General features: G+C 38.4%; 1 protein-coding gene and 1 long non-coding RNA gene across 19 annotated transcripts in view; one reads left to right on the top strand and one right to left on the bottom strand.

Annotated features, from left to right (window-relative positions):
- The window catches only part of DYM (dymeclin), a 384,258-nt gene that overhangs the window by 144,528 nt on the left and 212,991 nt on the right, over positions 1-26,739 (top strand). For all 18 annotated transcript variants that reach the window (XR_014074652.1, XM_081561989.1, XM_081561982.1 and 15 more), the window contains 2 exons: positions 8,419-8,532; positions 9,531-9,625. Coding sequence is in view for 17 of the 18 variants with exons in the window: in XM_081561989.1 (XP_081418115.1) it covers positions 8,419-8,532; positions 9,531-9,625 (209 nt within the window). In the remaining variant the exon portion in view is untranslated. The remainder of the gene's footprint in view (positions 1-8,418; positions 8,533-9,530; positions 9,626-26,739) is intronic.
- LOC145534474 (uncharacterized) overlaps positions 17,451-26,739 on the bottom strand; it is a 30,792-nt gene continuing 21,503 nt past the window's right edge. Inside the window, exons 3-4 of the long non-coding RNA XR_014074653.1 lie at positions 18,858-18,946; positions 17,451-17,723 (exon numbers count right to left, since the gene is read on the bottom strand). This is a non-coding gene — a long non-coding RNA (uncharacterized LOC145534474). The remainder of the gene's footprint in view (positions 17,724-18,857; positions 18,947-26,739) is intronic.

Genomic DNA, 26,739 nt, shown 5'->3' with positions numbered 1-26,739 from the left:
TTATTCACCCTACCAGATAGATCAGCTATAAAACTTTTAGTACTTAAGATTGTGTTTTATTAACAGGGGAATAGGAAATAGACAAATGGAAAGAACTTAGTTCAGAAACTACACACTCATATGTGGAAATGTGAAGTGTGACAAAAGTTCAGTTCAGTCGCTCAGTCGTGTCCAACTCTTTGCGACTCCATGGACTGCAGCACGCCAGGCCTCCCTGTCCTTTACCAACTCCCAGAGCTTGCTCAAACTCTTGTCCATTGAGTTGATGATGCCATCCAACCATTTCATCCTCTGTCGTCCCCTTGTCCTCCTGCCTTCAGTCTTACCCAGCATCAGGGTCTTTTCCAGTGAGTCAGTTCGTCACATCAGGTGGCCAAAGTACTGGAGTTTCAGGTTCACCATCAGTCCTTCCAGTGAATACTCAGGACTGATTTCCTTTCGGATTGATTGGTTTGATCTCCTTGCTATCTAAGGGATTCTCAGGAGTCTTCAGTTTAAAAGCATCAATTCTAAGTAGTAAGTAAATTTTTTTTCTGAGTTTGCGAACATGGCTCATACAAATGGAAAAAGTAAAATTAGATTATCTTGTCCCACATACAAAGAGAAATTCCAACTGGATCAATAAGGCTAGCTGTGAAAAACTGCACTTAAAAATCTTCAAAGAGAAATTAAAGGATAATATTTCTATAAACTTGCTGAGAAAGGGATTTCTTAAGTGTAAAATGTATAAACCATGAATGAAAATAAAATAAGTTTGACTACATTAAAATAAAAATTTTCACTGTTCGATCAAGTGAAAAAAAGATACAAACAGAAAGATGGGTTAGTGTTTTTAATTTTAAGAACCCTTATAATAATTACAAAAACAAAGTGTTGCTAGAGTAATGGACAAAGTAATAGAAAAACAGAATAAAAACATGAATGACTGGTAAGCATTTTTAAAGGATGTTCAACTTGATGATTCATCAGCATCATTCTTATTAAGGTAACTGAAATATTGTGTGCTCATCAGATTAGCAAGAAGTATGAGATGTTATATGTCAGGTGAGGATATAGAGAAAAAGAACTCTTATATACTGGTAGTAGCAGTATAAACTGACAGAACCACTTTTGAGAGGAATTTAGCCTCTCACATTCCTCAAATAAATACTTTACCTCCTATCAATTCCATTTCCTGATTTGAGTCCTAGGAAAAACTTTTCCATAGATTCACAAGAGCACATTTGAAGGAATGTTCCTTGTAGTACTGTTCATAGTGTTCCAAAAACTGCAAACAGCAATAACCTAAATGAAATACTACAGAGGAACTGTTAATACAACGAATGAAATAGAACTACATGGACTGATCATAATAAATTCAAAAATATTCATGGTAGTGAAGTATCACATTTAGGAGAGTGGTTGCCAGAGGTTAACTGCGGAGCTTTAGGTGCATCACAAGGGAAAATATTAACATTTGCTAAAACTGGGTGATGGATACAGTGGTGTTCTCTAACCAGAATATTCAGTCAAGCTTTCTGAGTTGATGGAAATCTTCTGTAATTGCACTGTCCAATATAGCAAGCAGCACTTGAAATGTGGCCATTGTGACTGACGAATTGAATTTTTAATTTTATTAAATTTTAATCTGTGGCTGCTGCTGATGTGGTTGGTGCTGTGTTGGATACTGGTACTCTGTACTTTTTAGTTCATAATATTCCCTGATAGCTCAGTCAGTAAAAAATCCGCCTGCAATGCAGGAGACCCCAGTTCGATTCCTGCGTTGGAAAGATCTGCTGGAGTAGGGATAGGCTACCCACTCCAGTATTCTTGGGCTTCCCTTGTGACTCAGCTGATAAAAAATCTGCCTGCAGTGCGGGAGACCTGGGTTCGATCCCTGGTTGGGAAGAGCCCCTGGAGAAGGGAAAGGCTACCCACTCCAGTATTCTGGCCTGAAGAATTCCATGGACTGTATAGTCCATAGGGTCCCAAAGAGTTGGACATGACTGAGTGACTTTCACTTACTTAACCAAAACATACATACATACATAATTATTTATTTTAAAAAATATTTATATATTTATTTATTTATGGCTGCCACAGGTCTTAGTTGCAGCACATGGGGGCTTTCGTTATGGTGGCTGGGCTTCTCTCTAGTTGTGGTGCACGGGCTTAGAAGCAAAACATACACGTATTTTTAAGAGAAACTGTTCAGTGGCTTCGCAGTTCTGCTTCCTAACAAATTCTTGGGGATGCGCTCATGAAGTCACTAAGTACCACAAACAGAGTAGCTTAAAAGGGATTTTACAGGTATTTTTGTTTTCAAAATGAATGTGATTCCTAACTTGAGGTAATCAATGTCAGGATACAAAGAGTATGGAGAATAAGAACTCCCTGTTTCTTGAGTTTACTCTAGTGACATTTTGGATAGTGAGGGCAAGGATCTATGTTGCGGCATTGTTTTTCACAGGGGAAAAACTGGAAATAACCTAAATTTCCATAATAGTGGAGTGGATTAAAAAATGGGGCCTCTTGGCACAGGACTATCCAGTGTTTGGATGGAGTGAAGCAGAGGTGATGCTCAGCTGTTTACCTGGCATGGCACCAGAGAGAGCAGTCATCCAGTAAGAATGGCTCTCAGCTATTTCGTCCTTTGTTCTCTGCTCTGCATTAACTGCCAAACCAGGAGGAGGTCCTGGGGGAGTGGCTGGGAGAAGCAGCTATTTTACTAACTAGTATAGAAGTAGTTCATTAAAAAAAATTAGTACTATTAATACTAGATTGGCAAATGTGATGAATATTCATTCTTCTTATATGTATCCATCTAGAAGAGTTGTAAAGATGTATTAAGTGAAAAAATTATGATGTAAGCAGATATTTAAGTGTATCAGTTTACTAGTGCTGCCATAGCACACTGGGTGGCTTAAAATTAACAGAAATTGATTGTTACTGTTCTGGAGACTAAAAGTCCAAAAGCATGGTGTCATCAGGGCCATGCTATTTCTGAAAGACCTAAGAGAAGTGATTCCTTGTCTCTTGTTATCCATCCTTGATGTTCTTTGGCTTGCAGCTGCATCCAACCTCTGTCATCACATGGCCTTTTCTCATGTGTCTGTCTGTCTTTCCTCCTCTTCTTATAAGCACACCAGTCATATAGGATTTAGGGCCCATCCTAATCCAGTATAATCTCTCTTGATTGTATCTGCAAAGACCCTATTTCCAAATAAAGTCTCATTGACAGGTTTTGGGTAACGCCAGTTTGGAGGACACCATTCAGTGTGATACATTATGATGTTGTTTATGTAAACTAGAAACTATACAAAGGAATGCGTGTGTGTGTGTGTGTGTGTGTGTGTGTGTGTACATGTGCATCTGTGCATGCACCATGTATCAGTTTACTATACACATAAAGTATTTTAAATGAACTGGAAAGATATATACTGAACTCAAGATAGTGGTTGTTCCTCTTTGGGGGAATAAAATGGAATTTTTATCTTAAAAATAAAACATTAAGTGTTAATGTTAATAAAATGTTACTGTCAGTTGTGGGAATATGGAAGTTAATTATTCTTTGTGCTTTTCTATGTATAAATTTAATTTCTTGAGTTGATATTATATATTACTATGTAATATTCTAGCCTATGTAACATATGGAAAAAATATATTCAATAAAGACAAATCATATGGGGGAAAAGGCTGAAAAGACGACATAAACAATTATATATTTTTTACAAAGAAAGATATTTTCAGATCCTCCAGGGCTTTTCTTCTACATATTAATTGAGTTATTTTAGCATAAAATGATAAATAGATATAATGTGTAATCAAGGTGATAAATCTATAGGTATTAAACTATATGAACATTGAATACAAGAGATGAGGAATTTCTTTTATAAGAACCAAATAAATAGGTCAAGATCTACAGCTAGGTTACCAAGAAAATTTTCTGTATGCTGCCTATTATATATCAGTGTCCTGTGGGAAGCTGTATGAGCTTTGTAACTAATTATTTTTAATTTTTCTTAGACACTACCAGAATTTCCAGACAATAATTTACTTTTCACAGTAAGAAAAGATGGACCTTTATGTAAATGCTAAATTGGATTTCTAATTTTCATAGTAACGTCGTAAGTTTACTGTGTGGATACTTACTAGATATTTACTGAATGTTGAATGAATAAGACTACTTTTATTCAAAACACTTCTTCCATCCAGTTTTCTAATTGACACACACAGGCAGATGTTAAAAACCAGTGACCCTGGTTTCAAATAAGGGTGGCTTATGATAATTTATTTGTAAACACAGAAGCCAAAGGAGAAGAGAAACCAAACTATATTCAAGCGTGTGACCTTTTAAAAGACAGAGACTCCTCTCACTAGTTAAGCTGCCTGTTGAGTATCCTGGGTTAGTATTCCCCTGGAGACTTAGAGCTGTGGTTCTTAACCTTCTTGGTCTTTACACTTAAAAATAGTTGAGGATGGCAAATAACATCTTTATGTGGGTTATTGTTCTCTATGTTAACTGTATTAGGAATTAAAACTAATGTTTAAAAAATATTTGATTAGTTAATTTAGAAATGATTATATTACAATAAACCCATTACACGTTAGCATCAGTAACAGATTTTTATGAAAGTAACTGTTTTCCACAAACAAAAATTTAGTGAGAAGAGCAGCACTGTTCTATGTTTTTGCAAATCTCTTTAATGAATTGCCTTAACAGAGTCTCAGGTCTCCTTCTGTATTAAATTAATTGTGCTGTTAGGTAGCCTTCAGAAAACTGAACTGTACACTCATGAGAGAATAATAGTAGAAGGAAATATCTTGGTATTAGAATGAACATAGTTTTGACCTTGAGAGTGCTCCAGAAATGTCTCAGGGACTCCTAGAGGTCCCAGGCCTGCATTTTGAGAACTGTTGCCTTAGACACTGAGTCAGACGGACTGAGCATCATGTGGTTACAAAGATTCCACTGGCAAATGTCATCGTTTTGAATATTTTCAGGTAGTACCATTTGTTTTACACTTAGGTTACCTCTTCTAGTTGATTAAGGTCATTATTAGTCATGAATAAATGGGAATGCTTCAAGTTTTACATTTTTTGCTTCACAGACAACACTCAATTACTATGTACTGGACATTTCTAAATGCCATCCTTGTGTGGCGCAGAGCCTGCTGTCCATGGTCAGGGTTGGGTTATTTGTTATGGGGGATGCTGGGTGACATAGGTCTCTTGCTAAAGAGTTGAACTAAGTGAAAAAACTATGCGCACTTACATGAAGGTGAAGATGATATTTCTTTACTTTTTTATTTTTATCTGTTTCCATGCCTCTTTTCTCATTTTAAATATTGTTTGGAATTTGGAGGAAGGCAGACTTAGCAGAGAAATGTCTATTTTATTGGTCTTTTAGAAGAATTAATGTCAACCATATTATTTAGATTTAGTTATATTTTTCTGATTTCGTGGATTGTAGTTATGAGGTGTGGGGAGTTGTTATTGTTTTGTTGTTGTTGTTTAGTAGTCCACATTTTCCTTCTCTTGACTTTTTCTGGCTGTTACTGTTTTATTGTTGTTGTCATGGTGATGAGGAGGGGTAGGGAAGCACTTACGTGTGTGGTGGTGTGCTTTTTCCCTGGAAATAGTGCATGGGTGGTTCATGCTGAGTCGCTGCACACTTAAAAGTACTTTTCTGTATACTTATGTGTTGGTTTCTCTAGATAAGAATTCTAGAATGATCATTGATTCCTCAAAAATTTGTAGACGTTTTTATGTTGTCCTTCAGATGTATACTGTTCAAGATGAGAAATCTAATGTTAGTCTGCTTTTCTTTCTTTTGGTGATAACATGTTTCTTCTGTCTAGAATCCAGTAGGATTTTCTCATATACTGTGGATTCAGAAATCTTATCAGAATACATTTTGATTTTTTTTCCTAGTATTTTTGCTTAAAGTGTTGCAAGTTTCTCTTTCCCTCAGAGGAATTTTCTATTACTAATGTTTCTGTTTTTCTTCTACAGTCCTTCCTCAGTGTCAGTGGGGATTGGTTCCAGGACCTACCATGGATATTCAAATCTGCAGATGTTCAAGTCCCATAGTCAGCCCTCTGTATCCGTATCTGAGGATGCAGCCACCTAAGAGGGAGGGCTGACTGTTATGCTTATTGAAAAAAATAACCCCATATAAATGGACTCGTGCCGTTCAAACCCATGTCATTCGAGGGTCGATTGCAGTCTCTTCTTTCTAGAACTCTTATTAAGTATATTTTGGATCTCCACGTTTCTCCTATATTTTGCCTTTTGGCCTTTTATTGCTGTTGTCTGAGGGGACTTCTGAGTTTTGTCTTTCAGATCACAAATTCTCTTTTCCATAGTGCCCATTCTGCTAATTCTTTTCTCTGTTTTAAGTTTCAGTCATCACTCTTTTTAGTCTTCGGTGGCTTTTCTTCATTCTGTGATTCTCATTTTTCAGTGGCCTGTTCTTATTTTGTGGTTATAGTATTCTGTCAGATCTCATCAAAGATACTGATTAGAATTTTTAAAAAGTTTCCTCAGCTCCTTAAATTATCTTTGTTTAATTGGGGGTCTGTTTGTTCTTCTTGTTTAGTTTCACTTTTTTTTTATTTATTTCATACAATATTAGCTTTCATATTATTTTTTATGTAGTAAATTTTAATTATAAACCCAATAAATGTAACATAATTGGAAAAAATAGTATAATGAGTTTCTATGGATTCATCAACATTCTTCTGTTCTTATTTCATCTACCCGCTCCACCCTCTCTGCATTTTCTATTTTGGCTAAAATAGATTTCTTAATCCTATAAATCATATATATATATAAAATTTCATTTGCAAATATTTAAATATTTCATGCCCATAAATGTGGGCATAAAAAAATAAATATAGCACCATTATCACATCCAACAAAATCGACAATATTTTATTGTGCCTACTAATATTCAGTTTTCTTTAAAATGTCTTTCTTGAGCTGGTTGGTTTGAATCAGTTTCCAAAGCCTGCATAATGCATTTAGTTCTTAACTCTTAATCTGCAACAGTGTTTTCCTCTCTCTCCCTACTACACCATTTATTTTTTATAGAAACTGGCTTGTTTATTTAGTAGAATTTCATACATTTGGTTTTGGCTGATTATATCATTATGTTATTTATCGTGTTTTTCAGTCCTGTGTATTTCATACTTACTGGCAGTTAGAACAGAGGCTTGATTGGATTCAGCTTATCTTTTAGATTACTGAATTTCTCTGCTTTTTCTGTAGCTTCTTGTTGTCCGTTCATAGTTGTAAAAAAAAGTCAGAATCACTTGTTTTGAAAGGTGGGGGATGCCTCCTTTCGGAAGATGTGGATGGTTAAGAGTCCACTGCAGAGAGAGGGCAGGAATCAGCCAGAAATCTTGTTCTTTTTCAGGTCTAGGTGGAAAAAATATGGCACTTTGGCTCCGTGTCAAGGAAAAAAGAAGTCGGGGTGACCTCAATGGAAGAGGATGTTAGGGGAGTTCTGTGCCAGTTGAGCCTGTTGGGTTTTGTGCATTTTGCCTCCTTTGCTGTGGCCCAGAATTGGTTGCTGTGTTGCCCAGGTTTTCTCTCTCTGTCTCTCTGTGTTGCATGGCTGTGGAACTACACTAACTGAAGCTGGACAATTCTCACTTACCGAGGCCTGGAGGCAAGCCCCAGAGCCGCGTGCTCTGAAGAGCCTGAGCAGAGCGTGGGCCCATCTCTTCTTGAAGACCTTGGCTAATTTACATTCTTGGTCTCTCCTTGACACAGGGGTGCAGATTTTCTGTGGTTGTTGTGACAGCTCTACTTTTCAAGCTGCTACTGCTACGTCGCTTCAGTCGTGTCCGACTCTGTGCGACCCCCTAGACGGCAGCCCACCAGGCTCCGCCGTCCCTGGGATTCTCCAGGCAAGAATACTGGAGTGGGTTGCCATTTCCTTCTCCAGTGCATGAAAGGGAAAAGTGAAAGTGAAGTCGCTCAGTCGTGTCTGACTCTTAGCGACCCCGTGGACTGTAGCCTACCAGGCTCCTCCATCCATGGGATTTTTCCAGGCAAGAGTACTAGAGTGGGGTGCCATTGCCTTCTCCGACTTGTCAAGAGACTCCTTAGTTTTCTTATTTTTTGCTTTCAAATGAGTGACCTCTGACAGTTGTGCTGTCAGTCTTATCCTACATACCGTACCTTTTTAGATAGAGCTCCTTTTTGTCTACTAATGATATTGTCGTCTATTTTTCTTTTAATTTGAGAAGGAAGAAGAAGTAAATACATCACACGTTTGCTATCTTGAACTGAAATTCTCATGATTTATTTTTATATACTATTTAACTCACCTTCAGAGCAAATTCATGGCTTATCAGAAATTGTAGGCATGGATAATTCCATCTTCCATAAAGCAATCATACTTACTTAAGCTTTTCTTCCCCATTACAGATGTTAAAAAATATTACTTGGTATTCAGAGCGGGTTTTAACTGAAATTTCACTGGGAAGTCTCCTGATACTGGTTGTAATACGAACCATTCAGTACAACATGACAAGGACAAGAGTAAGTATTCTGTAGCTATTTTTCTACCTTTGTATATACAGTGCAATGAAGATTATAGTTTAAAGCAATCTCAATATTTAGAGTGCTAACATTCTCATGGAGTATGTTAGAGAAGTGTAGATCAGCATATATTCTCTGTATTATGATCCTAAGATGTAATGTTTCTAGTGTCTAGGTCTGTATTTCATAGGTTGTATGATCAGAGAGATTTTACATGAATAGAAGATAAACAGTGTAGCAACTTTAGATAAAAGATATTGTATGCCTTTGCCGAACTGATAAAACTGACTTAAGTTTAAGAAGTGGCAACAACAGACTTTAAGAAGATGGAGACACGAGAAAATATGAATTCAGATGGGACAGAAGCATAGAAAAAAAGAGAATACTTTAAAGAGTGAAAGGAAAATTTCAACTAGGTTGTATTTGGTATACCTTAGAGCAGATGTCAGCTCCAGCCACTAGAGAAGCAATACACAGAATTCATAGCTCAGGGAAATGGTCAGCTTTACTGCACCGTTTTCAGTTAGTCCCTTCTGGGAGGCTAACGTAGATACATGTCTACAATCTTTTATCTGAAACTCTTGAACCCACCTGTGTGTTTTAGAATGGAGAATTTTGTTATTTTAAAAAGATAATTATAGTTCTTATGCTACACAATATGTAAGTGTTAGGTTCTGGAGCCGCACACTGTAACTAGACATTAATATTTCTGCAGTGAAATATTTCAGTCTTCTCCAGGGCAGGCTTAATGAAGATCATAAATACCATCATCGTCTTTTGTGCCAGATGTTGCTTCCAAATTAGTGGTGAAAAAACTTTCTGCACTTTACAGGTTTTGGAATTAAAGGAAACGGATTGTGGGTATGAATTTTCTGAAATCAGTGGCAGTTGACTTTCCACTTGCTTCTGGTTAACCTTGCTGAAAATGTCAAGAAGACCTGATGTGTGTTTTAAACTTCTGCTTTCTGATGTGTGTTCTAATGTCTGCTCTCTGGCAGGACAAGTACCTTCACACAAACTGTCTGGCGGCTCTAGCAAATATGTCCGCGCAGTTTCGTTCCCTCCATCAGTATGCTGCCCAGAGGATTGTCAGGTAAACACAGCTTACAAAGAGGTGCTGGTTTTGGCCTTTTGAAAAGAATACTATGGTGGTCCCTTTTTAAACGCTATCTATGAGGAATATCACATTTTTCTACTTAATTTTTAATCACCTTCTTGTTTGGTTGAAAATACCTTGTTCTGCTTTATTTTCTAACTCAGACTTTTTAATCAAAGTTAGTTGTATTTGCTTTCAACCTTTTTATAAGAATCTAGGTTTAAGCTTGTGTGATAGCCTTTTGCAGAGGAGCAGGTCTATTTCTTAGTAATGCAAACTAAATCTTGATTCCCATATTTGCTGAGCATCACTCTGCCCTTTTAAAAAGCAGTTATCTACTTGTTTTAGAGAATCTTTTTCATAGCAGTTAACCATTTTATTATTTCCTGTTGCTGGAGAAGGAGATGGCAACCCATTCCAGTATTCTTGCCTGGGAAATCCCATGGACAGAGGAGCCTGGCAGGCTACAGTCCATGAAGTTGCAAAGAGTTGGACACGACTGAAGCGACTAAGCATGCATGCATGCATTGCTGCCATAATGGATTACCACAAATTAGTGGCTTAAAACAACACACGTTGTATGGCAAAAACCACTACAATATTGTAAAGTAATTAGCCTCCAATTAAATAAATTAAAAAAAACACATTTATTATACAATTATGTAGGTTAGATGTTCAACAAGGGTCTCACCAGGCTAGAATCAAGATATCAGTAGGGCTGCATCCTTTTCTGAAGGCCCTAGAGGAGAATCTCTTTCCTTGCCTTTTCCATCTGTGGAATCTTGGAGAAGTTACTAAATGTAGTGACAATAGTTGCTATCTCAATGAATATTTGTAAAGTGATGCGTAGTGTTCACCATGTAAGTGTTGGTCACCTTAACCCTAACTCTTCTAACTTTGTTACTTGGATGTTCCACACATTTGTCAGACTTTTATTATGTTTAAAACAAAACTCATTTTTAAATGTGCTCTTCCTGTTAAATTCCCTATCCGAGATAATGTCCCTCACTGCAGCCATCTAAATTGCCAAGTCAGAAACCTACAAATAATTCTGTAGTGTTTGTTCCTTCCTGTCAAATGCTCTATCTGACTGGGCCCTGGCATTTTTAACTCTGCCTTTGTAACTTGCCTTTATACTCTCTTTTCTGCTTTACCCTGTCTTGGTTCACATGTTTATCATCTTCATCCAAAACTAGTTCTTTGATTGGCCTTGTCCGTTTGCTTCCCTTCCTGCTCCTCTACAGTTGATCTCTGCAGTGCTCCATTCATTTGAAAAGCAAATCTGTATTGCTTCCTATGCTTAAAATCCTTAAATGGCTTCCTGTTGCTAGCTGGTAAAAATTCAACCTCCTTGAAGTCATGGCTCTCAGACACAGTTAGGCTTTGCCCTCAGGGCACATTGGGCAACGGTGAGAGTCAAGGTGTTTTTGTTGTTGTTGTTTTGTTTTCTTGCTATTTTGTTTTTTCTGTAGGCACAACTGGGGAGGAGGTTGCTGACATCTAGTGGGTAGAGGCCAGGGATATTGCTAAATATCCTGTAATACACTTGACAGCAAAGAACTATCTATCCTCAACTGTCAGAAGTGCTGAGGCTGAGCAGCCTTGTCCTAGAGTGACATGATCTGAGCCCTGCCCTTTGCTTTTTTTAAAAAATTTATTTATTTGGCAGCACTGGGTCTTCCCTGGGCTTTCCTGGTGGCTCAGCTGGTGAAGAGTCCGCCTACAATGCGGGAGACCTGGGTTTGATCCCTGGGTTGGGAAGATTCCCTGAAGACGGGAATGGCTGCCCACTCCAGTATTCTGGCCTGGAGAATTCCATGGACTGTTTAGTCCATGGGGTTGCAAAGAGTTGGACATGACTGAGCTACTTTCACTGAGTCTTAGTTGTGACATGTACACTCTTACTTGTTTCATGTGGGATCTAGTTCCCTGACCAGGGATTGAACCTAGGCCCCCTGCATTGGGAGTGCGTTGGGACTATTAGTCCCTGGACCAGCAGGGAAGTCCCCTGCCCTTTGCTCTTCATCTTCTATTGCTGCTTGACACTTAGCCCTCTGTCCTTACTGAATCATTATAGTTCCCTCCTCTCTCATAGTTGCATTCCTGTGTCTGGATAATTGTGGTCTGGTACTAGAAAGAAGTTGAGGCAGTTTCTGGTGTCACCTCTTCTTTCTGTAGGTTCTTTCCCACGAGCTTCCTTGCCCTCTCTTCTGTTTTATCTTGAATCTGCAGTGGTCAGGTGCCCTCCACCCCCACCACCAATACAGCTCCTAGGCCTTTTTTTTCTTTAGACCCACCTGCTGCTAAGTCGCTTCAGTCGTGTCCGACTCGGTGCGACCCCATGGACTGCAGCCTGCCAGGCTCCTTGGTCCATGGGATTTTCCAGGCAAGAGTACTGGAGTGGGTTGCCATATCCGGCTCTATTTATTTCTTTGTAGCAGTCTAGCAATCACACAGTCAGTTTCTGGTCTGGGAGCTAGTTTCTGAGGTAGAAATGGAGAGAAGAGGGGCCAGGGAAAGGAAAAAGTCACATGTTAGAAAACATGGATTCTCATAGAGGAGAGTGTCGGGGAGAGAGAACTTCAGAGTCTTGACCTGGCCAGTGTAGGTCCTTGTGACTCACTGACCTGGCCCGAAGTTGTAAGTCTTGTTGCTTAAGCAGAGTAGTAATTACTAGGGGTAAAGGATTTGTCTTGGATTTCTTTGGATCACTTTATGAGAGTAGCTGTCAGTAGGCACACAAGAGGATTTTAATCAATACCTAGTGACTGATTCTTAGAAGATGGGCTGGCACCCTGAATTTAAAGCTTAGTTCTGGCACTCATCATTGACTTCATCTAAATTGATTCATCCCATTTTGCAGATATTTGCTGCTTCTTGAAACCTGTGAAGTTAATGACAAAACCTATTACTGAAAACTTTATGGTCTTTTAAATTTCCTGAGAATAAAATAATATAAAACATAGATTAGATTGTAATTGAAACCATTTGGTTAGAGCAGTACAGTGCTGTTGCGATATTTTTGGTAAAATCTGATCATGTAATTTAAAAAAATTTTAAATTCTTTAATCCATAATTCATGCCACCTTTTCTTACTGTTAACAGCCACTAGCAGTAAACACATACTCTTCAGATTTTAACCAAGTTCACTGCTTTCCACCTTTTCTTTGTCTAGCCCAGGTTGGCAGTTTATGTAAGGTGGCTTGTTGTGCTCGTGTGATGATACATATATGATATATGTATATATAACTCAGCTTTTTTCTGAAGACTACAAAAAGCACAGGTTGGCTTATTTAACGCTGGGTGGTTAGTTCCACTGTTTTCAACAAATTTAGATCTTTTGGAATAACCCATGGACTTAAAGAAAGTTGGACAGTTTGCTTTTAAATACCTTCTAGTATTAGCTTACCATCTTAGGCTTCCTCACTTTTGTCCCCACTCAATTAAGTCTTCAGGAGTTGTTTTTTGTTTTTTTCCTGAACCAACTAATAACATTGAACTGGAAACATAATGTTAAAAAGAATTGTTAAAAAGAATGTTAAGGAGCAAAATGGACTTTTTGTTGTTGGGATGTGTTATATTATACAACATAAAATATTCAAATATATAGTAACACTGGTTGTTTCTCCTGATTTTGATGTTTCAGAAATACTGTCTTACTTTAAAATATAATGTCCATTTGATGGTGAATTCATACCTGTCACCTGTAGTGTCTCATTATTTTGTCTCTCTTTTGTTACATTTCGTACTAGTGAAAGTCTGGAGGCTTATATAATTTAGGGTGTTGGTGTTGCACAACTGATAAGTGCTATCACAAGTTTGTCCAGATTAAAAGCCCATGCTCATTCCCCAGCACTTCATGGAAAGACTGGCAGAACATTATTAATGAGAGTAACTCACCTACCATGGGACCATCGATCCAAACCCTCTGGGGGTTCTGAAACAGATGGTTTTCTGTAATCTATGGTGGACAAGCCCTTGATTATTCTATTTGCTGCTCTCGAACTCTCCTTCCAGCTTCCTTATATAGCTAAGTCCTTAAAGTTATAGTAGCAAAGACTGGAGGGTTTTTCTTTTCCCCATCCTCCCCTTCCTTTTCTCTGTTTCTTTCTCTCTTGCTTGCTTGAACTGGATAATTGAGAAAGGTATGGATGTGTCAGGTCTTGAAATACATAGTATATGGATATGTTCCTGGAAAATAAACATGGAAAGGACAAGAACTGTGTATCTTTCAATCTGAAATGTTTAATATTTTTCTTACATCTAATCCTTGATGTTAGATTTTACTTGCAATTTAGTAAGTATGTATTGAGCTTTTGCTACATACCTACCACTGCCAAAGTCTTCTTTAGTTTTGTATTTGTTTACATTTTAATTTCAAACTAATGCCATTCGTTGTATGTAGAAATTAAGTGTTATAGTCATATTGGTTTTATTTTTTAAGACTTAATTCAGTTTCAGCCTCATACTATTATCTGATTTCATTGTAGTCAGGAAATTATTTCTTTAGGGAAGAATTATCTAATATTTAGAGTTACAACAAGTAGGTCAATTTTGTTTCTAAAATCTTGGTAAGTTGTTTAACTTCTGTTTTCCTTCTCTAAGATGATATATGATACCTACTTTGTTTTAGTGTAGTCAAAGTTAATAACTGGCTTATAAAGTCTTTTGTAGCTCTACTTTATGATAACATTTTGAAGTCATTTTAGTCTAAAAATAAATCTACATAGCTTTCCTACAAAAATTTCTTGCTCTGTTAATATCCCTAGATTCTGATTCCTTGCCCAAAGGATCATCAAATTGAGGGAAGTATTTGGGAAATATAGGCAGTGAAGACCTCATTGAATATAGATAGGAAGTTTTTGTTTTGTTTTTTAGATGGGGGGTTTAATGATAGTATTTTATTTTGGATTGGTAGGAGGTCTGAGCAATGGTTTTGCAGTGTATTTCTTTTAAACTTATGTGATTTATTTTTTAAAAGACAGAATTAACTTGTTCTAGCCCAGTGCCTGGGCCGTAAAGTAGTTCCAGTTTCTCCAATGCTTTGGCCTCTGCTGATCCTTGTTTGCTCTTGGCAAAGCAGTAGCCAAGAAAGGAAGGAGAGGAATGTTTTGCCTTGAATATCTGGCTTCCTGCACTTCCTACAGCCAGTGGTACTTTGAAGGTAGCTACATTTTTTAAGAAAAGCTGTGACATGGTTTGCTTTTCAGTTTAGCCCTTTCTTTAGAAGTTAAATTGAGAGCATTTAGACAGCTCCCAGTTGAAAACTTGTAAGTTTCCAATAGAAAATTTCTTACTGTTCAGATATTCCTACCATCATATAGCATAGCATCTTGGTAGGTTTGAGGGGACATGTAAAAAGTTTGTAACTGAAAGTTTAAGTTTCAGTTTAGACTGCTGCACATTCAAAATGTTAGTTTTTAAAGAAGCATCTCATACATTTATCTGAATTTTGATTTCTTTTAAGTAAAATTTGACCTTTGTGGACAAAATTGTCACATGGGAAGTTAAATATTAGAATAATTTGCATAGCACTTTATAAAATGTTGCAGTCACATTACAGAGGTAATGGGAGAGTTTAGACTTTGTTCTCTTAGCCTAAAATTATCTACCCCCCATTCCTGTCTACTACTGTGAAGGAGCTGAGATTCTTACTCTATCTTCAGGTTAACAGATGAGCCACCACAGTTTTGTGGGTCCTGGTAGAGACTCAAGATTTCATGGGTGAGTCAGAGACAAAAGGCAGTTTATTGCTCACAGTAGTGTGACCCACAGTATCCTCATTTTCTCGTGAGGTCCCACGTGCTCACAGAGCAGCGTGAGCAGGGTCGGTGGCATGTGCACATGCAGTGGTTTGCATTCCAGTAGAGAACCCTGAGCTTAGGAAGGTGAAAGTCGCTCAGTGGTGTCTGACTCTTTGCAACCCCATGGACTATACATTCCATGGAATTCTCCAGGCCAGAATACTGGAGTGGGTAGCCTTTCCCTTCTCCAGGGAATCTTCCTGACCCAGGAATCCAGTTGGGATCTCCTGCATTGCAGGCAGATTCTTTACCAACTGAGCTATGAGAGTTTAGGAAACCCCATCTTTTATAATAGGCTTCAAGCAAACCTGTGCAAACTTTGCTTTGGATGGAGACACCTTTAAAATATTTGATAGCAGCAAACTGCCCTCTGTTTTTGAGGGGAGTCATTATTTCTACTTTCTGTGTCTGTTCATTCTACAAAAGCCATGAGAAGAAAACCTAGAGCACGAGGCTGTTAATGCCTCTGCTTACAAGATGTGCGGAGACATCAGAGAACCGTGGGGAACTCTTCCCCTGTAGTCTTAGTACCTAGTTATGCCTTTCTGTTGCCAGTTGGAAAAATCTGTCATCAGGTCATTAGGTAGCTTAGTTGATCCTGTTAAAGCTTTTATACCTCACTTGCTAATACATTGGCTTTATGTATCTAAGAAGTAGTAAAGGACTGATTGGCTTCCCTAGCCTCTGGGTTGTCCACGTGTCATAATGAGTCTCCAGCTCTGGAGTCAGTGTCATGAATGCAGCCCTTAAAACCTTGTTTCTGAGTGGCTTTGACATTACCCAAATATTTTGGTATTAAACACAAATCATGAAATTTTATATTTGGAAGGACCTTTAAAGAACATCTAAGAAGTTTGCACATTTTACATGCGGCATATTGACACCTAGATTTATTATGTGACTAGTGTCAGTGAACACTACTGCAGAAGCAGATGTAGCAGTCAGGCCTCCCAGCTCCTTGCCTAGTGTTCCTCCCAGAACAAAAGAGAAAAAAGGTGTATGTTCATGCACACGTATTCCCCCCTTCCCCATTCACACATAGTTGTGATACCTGATATGCTGATAATACTAAGGTCAGGTTAGAGAAATAAAAATGACTTACTGAAGCCTTTTCCTTCTTGATGAATTGCACATGCCTCATGGACTTTGTTAAAAAGCATTTTCCAAGACAGAAAAAAAAAAAACAAGGGTTGTGCTAAGAGGAGAAATGAGAGTAAACAGAAGGGTAAAGGGTTTAAAATGACTCATGTGTTAATATAAATACACGGAGAAATGGATATATTATACTTGAGCCAGGGACCCACAAGAGAAGGGAGAATGTGGCTTTAGGACAGATGGGAGGATAGCTGGGAAAAGACAGATACTGCAGAGGTAGGTAAATACTCCCCACCACCAATCCTCATGAGTACTCTGAGGATTTAACATTTGTTTATTCACTTAATGGGCCTCAATTTCCTCATTTACAAAATGGGAATATCCTCCTAGGACTGCCATGAGGAATAAATGGGTTATTATGCCTAAAACACTTAGAGTATATTGTCTTTTCAATAGCAGTCTTATAGGAATCACCAAAAGGAAAAACTTCTTCCTTGTAGAGGACAGACAGCACCATCTCTTGCTTACGGTGGCTTAGTAGGTATTGGAATGAATGATGAAATTCTGACACTGGATTTAAAGAAAATAGTTAAATCTTTGGCTCTAGGTGAGGAGAAAACAACATGTCATATAGACCACTGTTGTTATTTTTATTTATTTATTTTTGTACAGCTGGTAACTGCCATATGCTACACACTGGGCCCTATACATGTTATTTGTGTTATATGATGATACATGTACTGTTATTTTCATTTGATAGTGAAGGAACTAAATTTCAGACAAGTAGTTAGTTTATGGCCACCTTGCTGAACAGTGAGAATACTGGGGTTTAAGCCTTTATCTGTCCTCCACCCCAATACTGTACTACTTCCCATTGTCAAGTGCTTCTTATAAATGAAGCTTTAAAAGCATGCAAATAATTTGTGTACAAGGTATTTTAATATCACATCCTATCCTGGGTAAGTTATTTTTGATTTTTCTAAGCATATGATCCCCTTGTTGATGTATTTGTTTAAAATTGTTGACTTTTAGTAACAGAGGAGAGTCCAGGGTGAATGAGGGGGATCTCAGACTCTCTGTAATATTGTAGCAGCTTTTCTCCGTTGGGGTTCCATGAGAGAGTCCAGCCCTGTGGTCAATGAGATGAGTGACAGTTTTCTCCGTTCTTCCGAGGACGGCACACAGACAACACCTTCCTAAACATGTAGGAGAGAAGTTGATTGATTAACCAAACTCACACCTTCTTAGGAATTCTGGCTGAAGAGGATCTGAAGGGCTTTTTGGGTTTGAGACCCACAGTTAAGATAAACTACTATAGGAACCCAATATGACACTCCTATTAAATTTTTCCATAACTACCAGGAGTGCCTGTTTTCTTACTTTCAGTAGTCAAACATCAAGATCATACTGAAGCCCAGGAACATTTGTATATTATTCACTTAATGAGCTTTCATGCACTCAGTATTCCTAGAAATTCAGAAGTGTACATAACCCTGTCATTATTTACTACTTAAGCATAATCGTGGGACCTTTGTATATAAGGTAGTCAGAAACCTTCATATCATTACAGATTTCCCGTTTAGAGTCACTTAGTCTTAAATAAATTACTAGGATTCTAAATGTACCCTTTGAGAAGCTAGAGTAACTGCTTCTAATAATGTTTTCTTCGTGGAGTATTTTATGACATGGTTGTGATTTTTTAAAACAAGGTTAGGTATTTAGAGGTCATTTAGTCATTTATCAAATATTTTCTACGTCTGCTTTGTGTTAGACATTGCTGGTCGTTGGAGATTCACGTCATATATTTGTGCTCTGCTTTCAAAGAGTTTCTAATCTGGCCAAGGCAGTGGATTAATAACTACAGGACAGCATAAGAAGTATGCTGATGACAGGGCGACAAGGGAGAAAGCAGACAGCTGACCTGACTACCACTGCAGCCTTCCCCAGTCAGGTGACGCTCGAGTTATCGGAAGTTTTCCTTCTTTTATACTGGTGATAAGGGAGATGGTTCTTTTCTCCAACTGTCTTGCTCTCCTAGGTTAAGATTTCATTTATGTAAATATGGTTCCCTTTTAGCTAGTTACAGAAAAACTCACAAAACTTAACTTCAACTAACTTGATTCCTAGAGGAAGCTCATAAAATTTTTTAAAACTATGTATTAAAATAAAAGCAATTACTGCAGAAGCTATCTGGCAAGCTGACCTTAGAGCAACTTTATTTTCCTATTCTGAAAACTTTTCAATTTTTGCTATAGTTGTCAGATTATTGAAATACTCGTATGACTTTAAAATTTGATGTGACTGAAGATGCAGATTAGATCAACACTTACCAGATGGAGTGGGATGGGAAGTGGCAAGGAAAGCGTGTGCTGTGTGTTGTTGTGGAAAATGTACTCGTATAGAAAGCGACTCGTTGAACCTGTGAATTTGTAGATTATCAAGTTAGCTAGAGTCAGTGGACAAAGTTTTTAAGTATCCTTTTAAAACTTTTCAGATAAGTGATCAGGTTTTTCCTTTTTAGCTTGGAACTTCAAAATGTATTTAAAGAGAATACTATAATGAATCTTTAGGTTCCCATTCAACACATATATCGATTCATGACTGGCATTATTTTGTTTATATCTCTACCTTTTCCTCCTTTGTTTTGAAGCAGTTTCTGACACTTCACCTAGTAAAACTGCATTGTGTTAAAGGATGAGTTTTTAATGAACATCTGTTATGATTTGGTCCCTCCACAAGAGGTAGAGAGAAAAATAAAATAATTGTTACCACTGTCATTCAGATATGGACATTAGCCATATTTTTGGTGCTTAGTCATTTAGAATCCTGTTTAGTTTAGGACTTACTCTTTGTCACACACAGTGCTTGTCATTGTTATTTGGAGACTCTCCAAGTCTGACTGTATCCCTGTATGTCGTACATAATTTCTGTTTCATAGGTGAGGAAACAGAGAGAGGTGAGGAAACATGTTTAGGATCAGATACCTCATAGGGTAACAGAGCTGAAATCGGAATCCTTGAGTGGCCCTAGCCTAGAAGTGTTGTTTCTTCTCCTTATGGCAGACCTGACATTGATAAATACTGAAAAGGAGAAACAGATGTCAACACTTTAAACCCAAGTTCTCCAGTTATGAATGAGTGGAATGTCTACTGTCTAGAGTTCCTACAGTCTTTTTTTTTTTTCTTGAATCATACCAGTGTGGAGGTTCTCAAAGTGTCCTTCACAGACCAGAAAGGTGCCATGGATCTAAACCATTCTTTATAATACATCCTGTGCCATTTCCACTGTGCTGATATTTTGCACGAGTGTTATAAAAACACTGAAGGGGTAAAACTGCTGATGCCTTAGCATAAATCAAGGCAGTAGCACCGGACTATACTGGGAATCACTGTATTTTCCACAGTCACACATTTGCAGGTGAAAAAGAAAGCCACAACAGTAAAAATGATTAGTTGTGATAAATCTTGACGCTTGAGTCTGTGTCTTTGTAATATTCTATGTCATGAAATGAGTTCACATGAAAACACGTCCATTGCATACTGAGCTACAAAAATTATGTGTGTGATGGAGTTGTGAGCTGGACCAGCCCCCTCCTCGCCTTTTTTTTTTGATAGGATACCATTTTCCCATGAAAGAACAAGTGATAATCTGTGGTTATTTAGACTTGGCAGACATTTTCTTGAAAATTAATAAAATAAGCCTGTCACTTCAAGAAGACAACCTCCAGTGTTGGTTGCCAGTGATAAAACTGAAACTTACAAACAAAAATAGAATTTTGAAAAATTTGTTTTGGCACCACGAGTTTGACAGCTTCCTAATAATTAAAAACGTTTGTGATGACATTGACGATTGTATTAATAAACATGGGACTTTGGGGAAACTGTATGATCCAGTGTGTCAACATTTGGGAGATTTGTGTAATTCAGTGAAGTGGTATTTTTCAAATGACCAGTGCATGAAGTTTCAAAATTATGTATGAGTGAAAAGATTCATTAAAAGTACAAAATGTTAGTACAAAATAATATAGACTAATGGATCTGAATGCAATAGACTCAAAAGGTTTTTTTGATACGATGTCTGATGCAACCTTTTTACCTTGTTTTTAAGAAACTACCACTTGTTTTATTGAAATATCAAAGAATAGCGTCTGCACCTTTCTGTGAAGGGCAATGAAATACTGCTCCCTTTCCCAAGCTGATATCCTTTTGAAGCTACATTTTCTTTGTGTACTTCAATTAAAAAAACATATAGCAGGAGGTTTGACTTCAGAAGTAGGAAGGAGTATCTGTTTTCTGTTAAGCCAGACAGTAAAAAGACTTACAGAAATCAAAAATAATGCTCCTCTTCATTGCATTTTCTTTTGGATTGGAAAGGAGTTGTTTCTCATTATTTTATTTATGTTAACATGTAATGTGTTCATGATTATATTTAAATGAATTAATACGTATTTTAGATTTTTCTGTTTCACTTCTACTATAATTAATGTTTATAGGTTTATCCCACATACAAAAAGTTCTTTGGGGTCCTCAGTAATTTTTCAAGGGTCTAAAGGAGCCCTAAGATAAGTTTAGGAATCACTGTTTTAATGCCCTTGTGGAGAAAGGGATGGAGACAGTGAAAGTGAGTATGTTTGTATCACAGGGGTCACTGTATATACTTTTAAAATATCTACTGTTTCTGAATTAATTATATCCCATTTCCTTCCATCAATATAATCAATAGCTGGCTATGTTTGTATTATTCATGCTTCCATTTAACAAATATTTATTGAGAACAGAGTTATCAGAGTTTGGAAGAGAAAGGGGATATATAGGATATATAAATCATGTTTATTCCCTGTTAGAGCACATGGTTTCTATCTTTAAAAGTCAGAAGTTGGGGCTGTTACTGTACTAAATTGTCTTCTAAGTTTATTGCCCATCTTGCCTGGGTGTAGCTATAAAATAAATTTGTCCTGGTTGTCTATTCCTGTGTAACAAACCACTCCAAAACTTAAAACCATGATGTATAGTCCTCTCTCCCAGTGCTGTGGATTGATTGCTTAACCGAATGAGTCTCACTCCAGGTTTTTCATAGACTTGCATTCAGACAGCAGCAGGGCTGGGTGTCCAGTGTGACCCAGTCTTCTGGCTAGCAAGTGATGCCAGCTGTCAGCTGGGAGGTCTTTTGAGATGGTGACTGAGGCATTTTTCTCACATGACGGTCCACAAAGCTTGGTTTTTTCACAAGTTCCCAAGAAGGATGCTCCCAAGAATGAACAGCCCAAGAGTGACAGAAACGGTTTCTGAGACATCCCCCGTGGCCCAGTGGTTAAGAATCCGCCTTGCAACACAGGGTACCTGGGTTTGCTCTCTGGACAGAAAACTAAGATCCCACATGCCATGGAGCAACTAGGCCCAAGCAATGCAACTACTGCTCCTGCAAGCCACAGCTAGAGAGTCCCTGGACTGCAAAAAATCCTGCGTGCCACAACTAAGACCTGATGCAGGCAAATAAATAAATAAATATTTAAGAAAAAGGAAAAGAAACTAAGGTTTCTTATGACCTAACTCAGCTGTCCCTCAGCCTCACTTTGAGCACATTTTATCAGTCCTGAGCAGGTCACAGGACCAGAACAGATTCAAGAGGAGGGGACTGCACAAAGACGTAAACCCTGGGAGGCTTGGTTCATCTGTGGCCATCTTTGGATACTAGCTGCCACAAGACTAATAAATTATTACCCAGGGTAGCTGGAGAAATGGACTACTACTTTCATCCTCAAATTCTAGACTGAAGATAAATGTCTAAATTTTGATTCCAAAGAGAAAATTAAGCTGAATCTGTTCAAATGCTATCTGCATTCTCGCATTTGACATAAAAGTTCTGTGACTTTTGCCTGTGTTTGGTTTCTTTGGTTCAGAATGAAACGCCCATTTTCCAGTATTGATGTCCTTACTTACACCAAGGTGGGCGAAGTTCCTGTCCTGTAATTGCTCATGGGGCTACACTTGCTGGTCACCCAGTGATTGACAATGGCCAGCTCTTATCTTGGGTTGAGACAGCATAGGGCTGTGTGACCTTATGGCAGTGTGACCTGCTAGATGTTCCTTCTGACAGGGGCAGCTGCAGGAGTCCTGTTCGAGGGAGGTTGAGGGGCAGCATTATATGGAGGGCAGAGTGTGGAGATGGTTTAGAGGGGCATTTGTGCAGCAATCACATGGACTCGGGTTGAATATGTGTTTGCTGTGGCTTTGAGACCTGGCTGAAGGACATGATGGGGGGTATGCTTCAGCTCAGGCTCCCCTTGATGGTGCTATTGCACTGTCAGCTTCCAAGGAGAACATCTTTTGTGCCTTTTTTGGGGAGGGGGAAACATTTTACTGGACACCTAAGGCACACCAGACCTTGTGCTAGACTGAGGGGAACTAGTGAAAGTTGCTCAGTCATGTCCAACTCTTTGTGACCCCATAGACTGTAGCCCACCAGGCTCCTCTCTATGGGATTCTCCAGGCAAGAATACTGGAGTGGGTAGCCATTCACTCCTCCAGGGGATCTTCCCAAACCAGGGATTGAACCCAGGTCTCCTGCATCACAGGCAGATTCTTTACCAGCTGAACTACTAGGGAAGCCGAGGGGAGCTCATAGTTATTGTCTTCATAGTCTAATCATTGCTATTCACTTTCTTGACATTTTCTGAAAAGGGAAAAAAATAACACGTAATTGAACACAAGCCAGATCCAGAACTGCCAGTAGATGCTCTGAAAGTAGACACCAATTTGCCTAAAGACGATGTATTCACACAGTTTAAAAAAGTTTTAAAGTTACATGAAAGGGTATCAAATAGTCCTTAAATATATTTTTAAATACCCAATGTCACTCTAATAAGAAAAATGCAATTTAAAACTTCACTGAGATGCCATTTCCACCTGTCAGATTAGAAAAACTTGTTTGCATGGTTATGTGGAAACATTCTTGAACTTTTCTGGTGAGAATGTAAAAATGGTACAACTCCTATGAAGAACAGTGGCCATATGTGAACAGATCCTAAATGTATTACCGTGTGACTCAGTGGTCACACCTGCATTGCAATGTATACTTTATTTTGGCAGTATTTTTTAATAAAAGAAAAAGGTTAGAAACAACTCAGGTATCCATCAGTAGAGACATTTCAATAAATGATGGTACACTGATGACATCGGACAGTATATAACTACAAAGACTTTAAAGAATAACAGTAAGGGTACTGAGAGAGGACTTTCCAAGATATGTTATGTGAAAAAGCAAAGCGTGGGCCCATACGTATACAGTAGTTCCCCCTTACCCGAGATTTCACTTTCCTCGGTTTCTGTTACCTGTGGTCAACTGTGGGTTGAAATAGTAAATGGAAAGTTCCAGAAGTAAACAATTGGTAAGTTTTAAATTGCATGCCATTCCTGGGCTGTCCCACCCGAGAAGTGAATCATCCCTTTGTCCAGCGTATCACTGAGTAGCCACATTGTGTGTTTGTGTGTCCTCTGTGTTGAGAAGGTTCAGTTCTATAACATGATGGCTTCAGAGTATCCCTGAGTCTATCCAGTAAAATTAATAATGCCTTGTATTTGGGCATTTAAGGTGTTTGTGCGTATGCATGCACATATGGCTCTGGGAAGCAGATCCTTGTGCATGCCTGGGGGACGGTGTATGACGGTGAACAGTGCACACTGGAGTGAGAATCACCCCCCCACCCCCCACCCCCCGCCACTTCTTGTTCGCTGTATGATCTTGGACTAGTTACCTAGCCTTGCCATGTGTACATTTCCTCATCTATAAAATGTGGGTCATAATAATTCCTATTTTGTAGCATTATTGTGAGCATTAAATCAGTAACAGTGTGAAAACCTTTTAGAACAGTGTTTAGCACATTTATATGTTAGCCAGCTTCTTCTCCAAATACGGGGATAAAATGGCAGACTTGATTCTCAGTGACTGTTACTGTTCATTATTAACGACCCTCAAAACTCTTCACAGATAATTTGTTCGTAGTCTTTTAGGTGCTCTCCCTGAGAGTGATCCCTGGAGTCTCAAGCAGGAGGCCCTTATAGATAATTTGCATGAAGATACCCAGAATGAGCAGCTGCAGGGGAGTTTGCTTCAAGGAGATAAATCTCATTATACTCCAGAATCTCAGATGTGTCTTTGTGTCATTATGTAGCAGAGTAAGTCTTTCAAGCATCTTTCCGCGGAGAGCGCGTTCACCTTGAGAGCGCGTTCACCTTGCTAGATGATGTGAGCCAAGAGAAGACAAGTTTAACTAATCTGACTGCTTGGTTAGTTACATGCTGTGTTCTCCTGTCGCCTCAGAGGCTACACAGTTGCCTTTTGGAGCAGCCAGTTCACACTTTTCCATCTCCCTAGATTCTTATTTTTGAAAAGCTTTATGTTCATTTCCTATTTATTGATAATTAGCTTCTAGAATTCATCCCTGCCTATTTTCCTCCCTGAGTTTCACTGTTTTGAAGGAATTTCTGCACGTTGATTCTCTTCAAGTGGGCTATGCTTGATCACATTGAAGCACTTTTGAAATACAAATAACATGACTGAAAATGGCTCTTTATATAAATATTTCCATTAATGTATTGGGCTTCTTTCATAGCTCAGTTGGTAAAGAATTCGATTCCTGGGTCAGGAAGATCCCCTGGAGAAGGGATAGGCTATGCACTCCAGTATTTTTGGGCTTCCCTTGTGGCTCATCTGGTAAAGAATCCACCTGCAATGCATGATGGATATTTCACAGACCACCCTCACAGAAAGGAAAAACTATAAGTTCTTTCTGATAGGTTTAAAAAGAAGGTTTTAATTTTTAGATTATCTAAGAGTGACACCTGAAGTGTGAATAAAGCATTCCATGACCCAGAAAGTCTTTTATACAGATTCTGTTTTCCTCATATCCAGATTCAGACATTTCATGTTTAGACTGAATTAGCTTAAATAGATTTTGTTTGCAGAAGTCTGCTTCTTTGTGAAGGAAAAAGGATAGTATGAAGGTTTTATAGTAGTCTGATTTTTATTGCAATTATGAAATAGAGTATTTTGTGATAATTAAAAGATTTAAGCCTTTTTTTTTCAAGCAGTAGGTTTTTTTTTTTTCTTTCATGGTGATGTATGCTGCTAAGTCGCTTCAGTCGTGTCCGACTCTGTGCGACCCCATAGACGGCAGCCCACCAGGCTCCGCCATCCCTGGGATTCTCCAGGCAAGAACACTGGAGTGGGTTGCCATTTCCTTCTCCAAGGCATGCAAGGGAAAAGTGAAAGTGAAGTCGCTCAGTTGTGTCCAACTCTTAGCGACCCCATGGACTGCAGCCTACCAGGCTCCTCTGTCCATGGGATTTTCCAGGCAAGAGGACTGGAGTGGGGTGCCATTGCCTTCTCCATGGTGATGTATAGTCCTTAGTTAAAATTGTGCTTTGCTTTTCTACCAAACCATTTGCATCTATTTTGCTCATGTATTTCATGTTGTTGTTCAGTTGCTAAGTCATGTCTGACTCTTTGTGAGCCTATGGACTACAGCACGCCAGTCTTCCCTGTCCTTCGCCATCTCCTGGAGTTTGTTCAAACTCATGTCCATTGAGTTGGTGATGCCATCCAACCATCTCATCCTCTGTTACCCTCTTTTCCTCCTGCCCTCAATCTTTTCAGCATCAGAGTCTTTTCCCAGTGAGCTGACTCTTTGCATCAGGTGGCCAAAGTATTAGAGTTTCAGCATCAGTCCTTCCAATAAATATTCAGTGTTGATTTCTTCTAGGATTGACTGGTTTGATCTCCGTACTGTCCAAGGGACTCTCAAGAGTCTTCTCCAGCACCACAGTTGGAAAGCATCAATTCTTCAACATTCAGCCTTCTTTATGGTCCAAAATAGCTACTAATCCTGACTGGTCCAGACACTGATAGCAATGGAATCTTATGCCATTTTGTTTAGATTTTCTTAAAATTGGATCATGTACTAAGTGTTATGAAGTTTGAAGTAATGATATATCTCCTGCAGGTAAAAAAAAAGTAAAAATAAACCTTATAGTAGACTGTCTATTATCATTTCCTATATGAAGTGTTCACAGCTTGAAATAGTGTTTTCCTTTAGCCTCTTACTCTTTATAGCAGTTGATTATGATGCTGTGCTATGCTGAAAGGATTTCATCAAGTACACCAATCAAATTTAGGTTCAACTATGAGTAACTGAGGTCCGTCTAGTCAAGGCTA

Source organism: Giraffa tippelskirchi, chromosome 14 (genome assembly GCF_054371585.1).
Source record: "Giraffa tippelskirchi isolate mGirTip1 chromosome 14, T2T-mGirTip1v1.2.pri, whole genome shotgun sequence".
Classification (NCBI taxonomy): Eukaryota; Metazoa; Chordata; class Mammalia; order Artiodactyla; family Giraffidae; genus Giraffa; species Giraffa tippelskirchi.
This window is presented reverse-complemented; position numbering and strand designations above follow the sequence as displayed.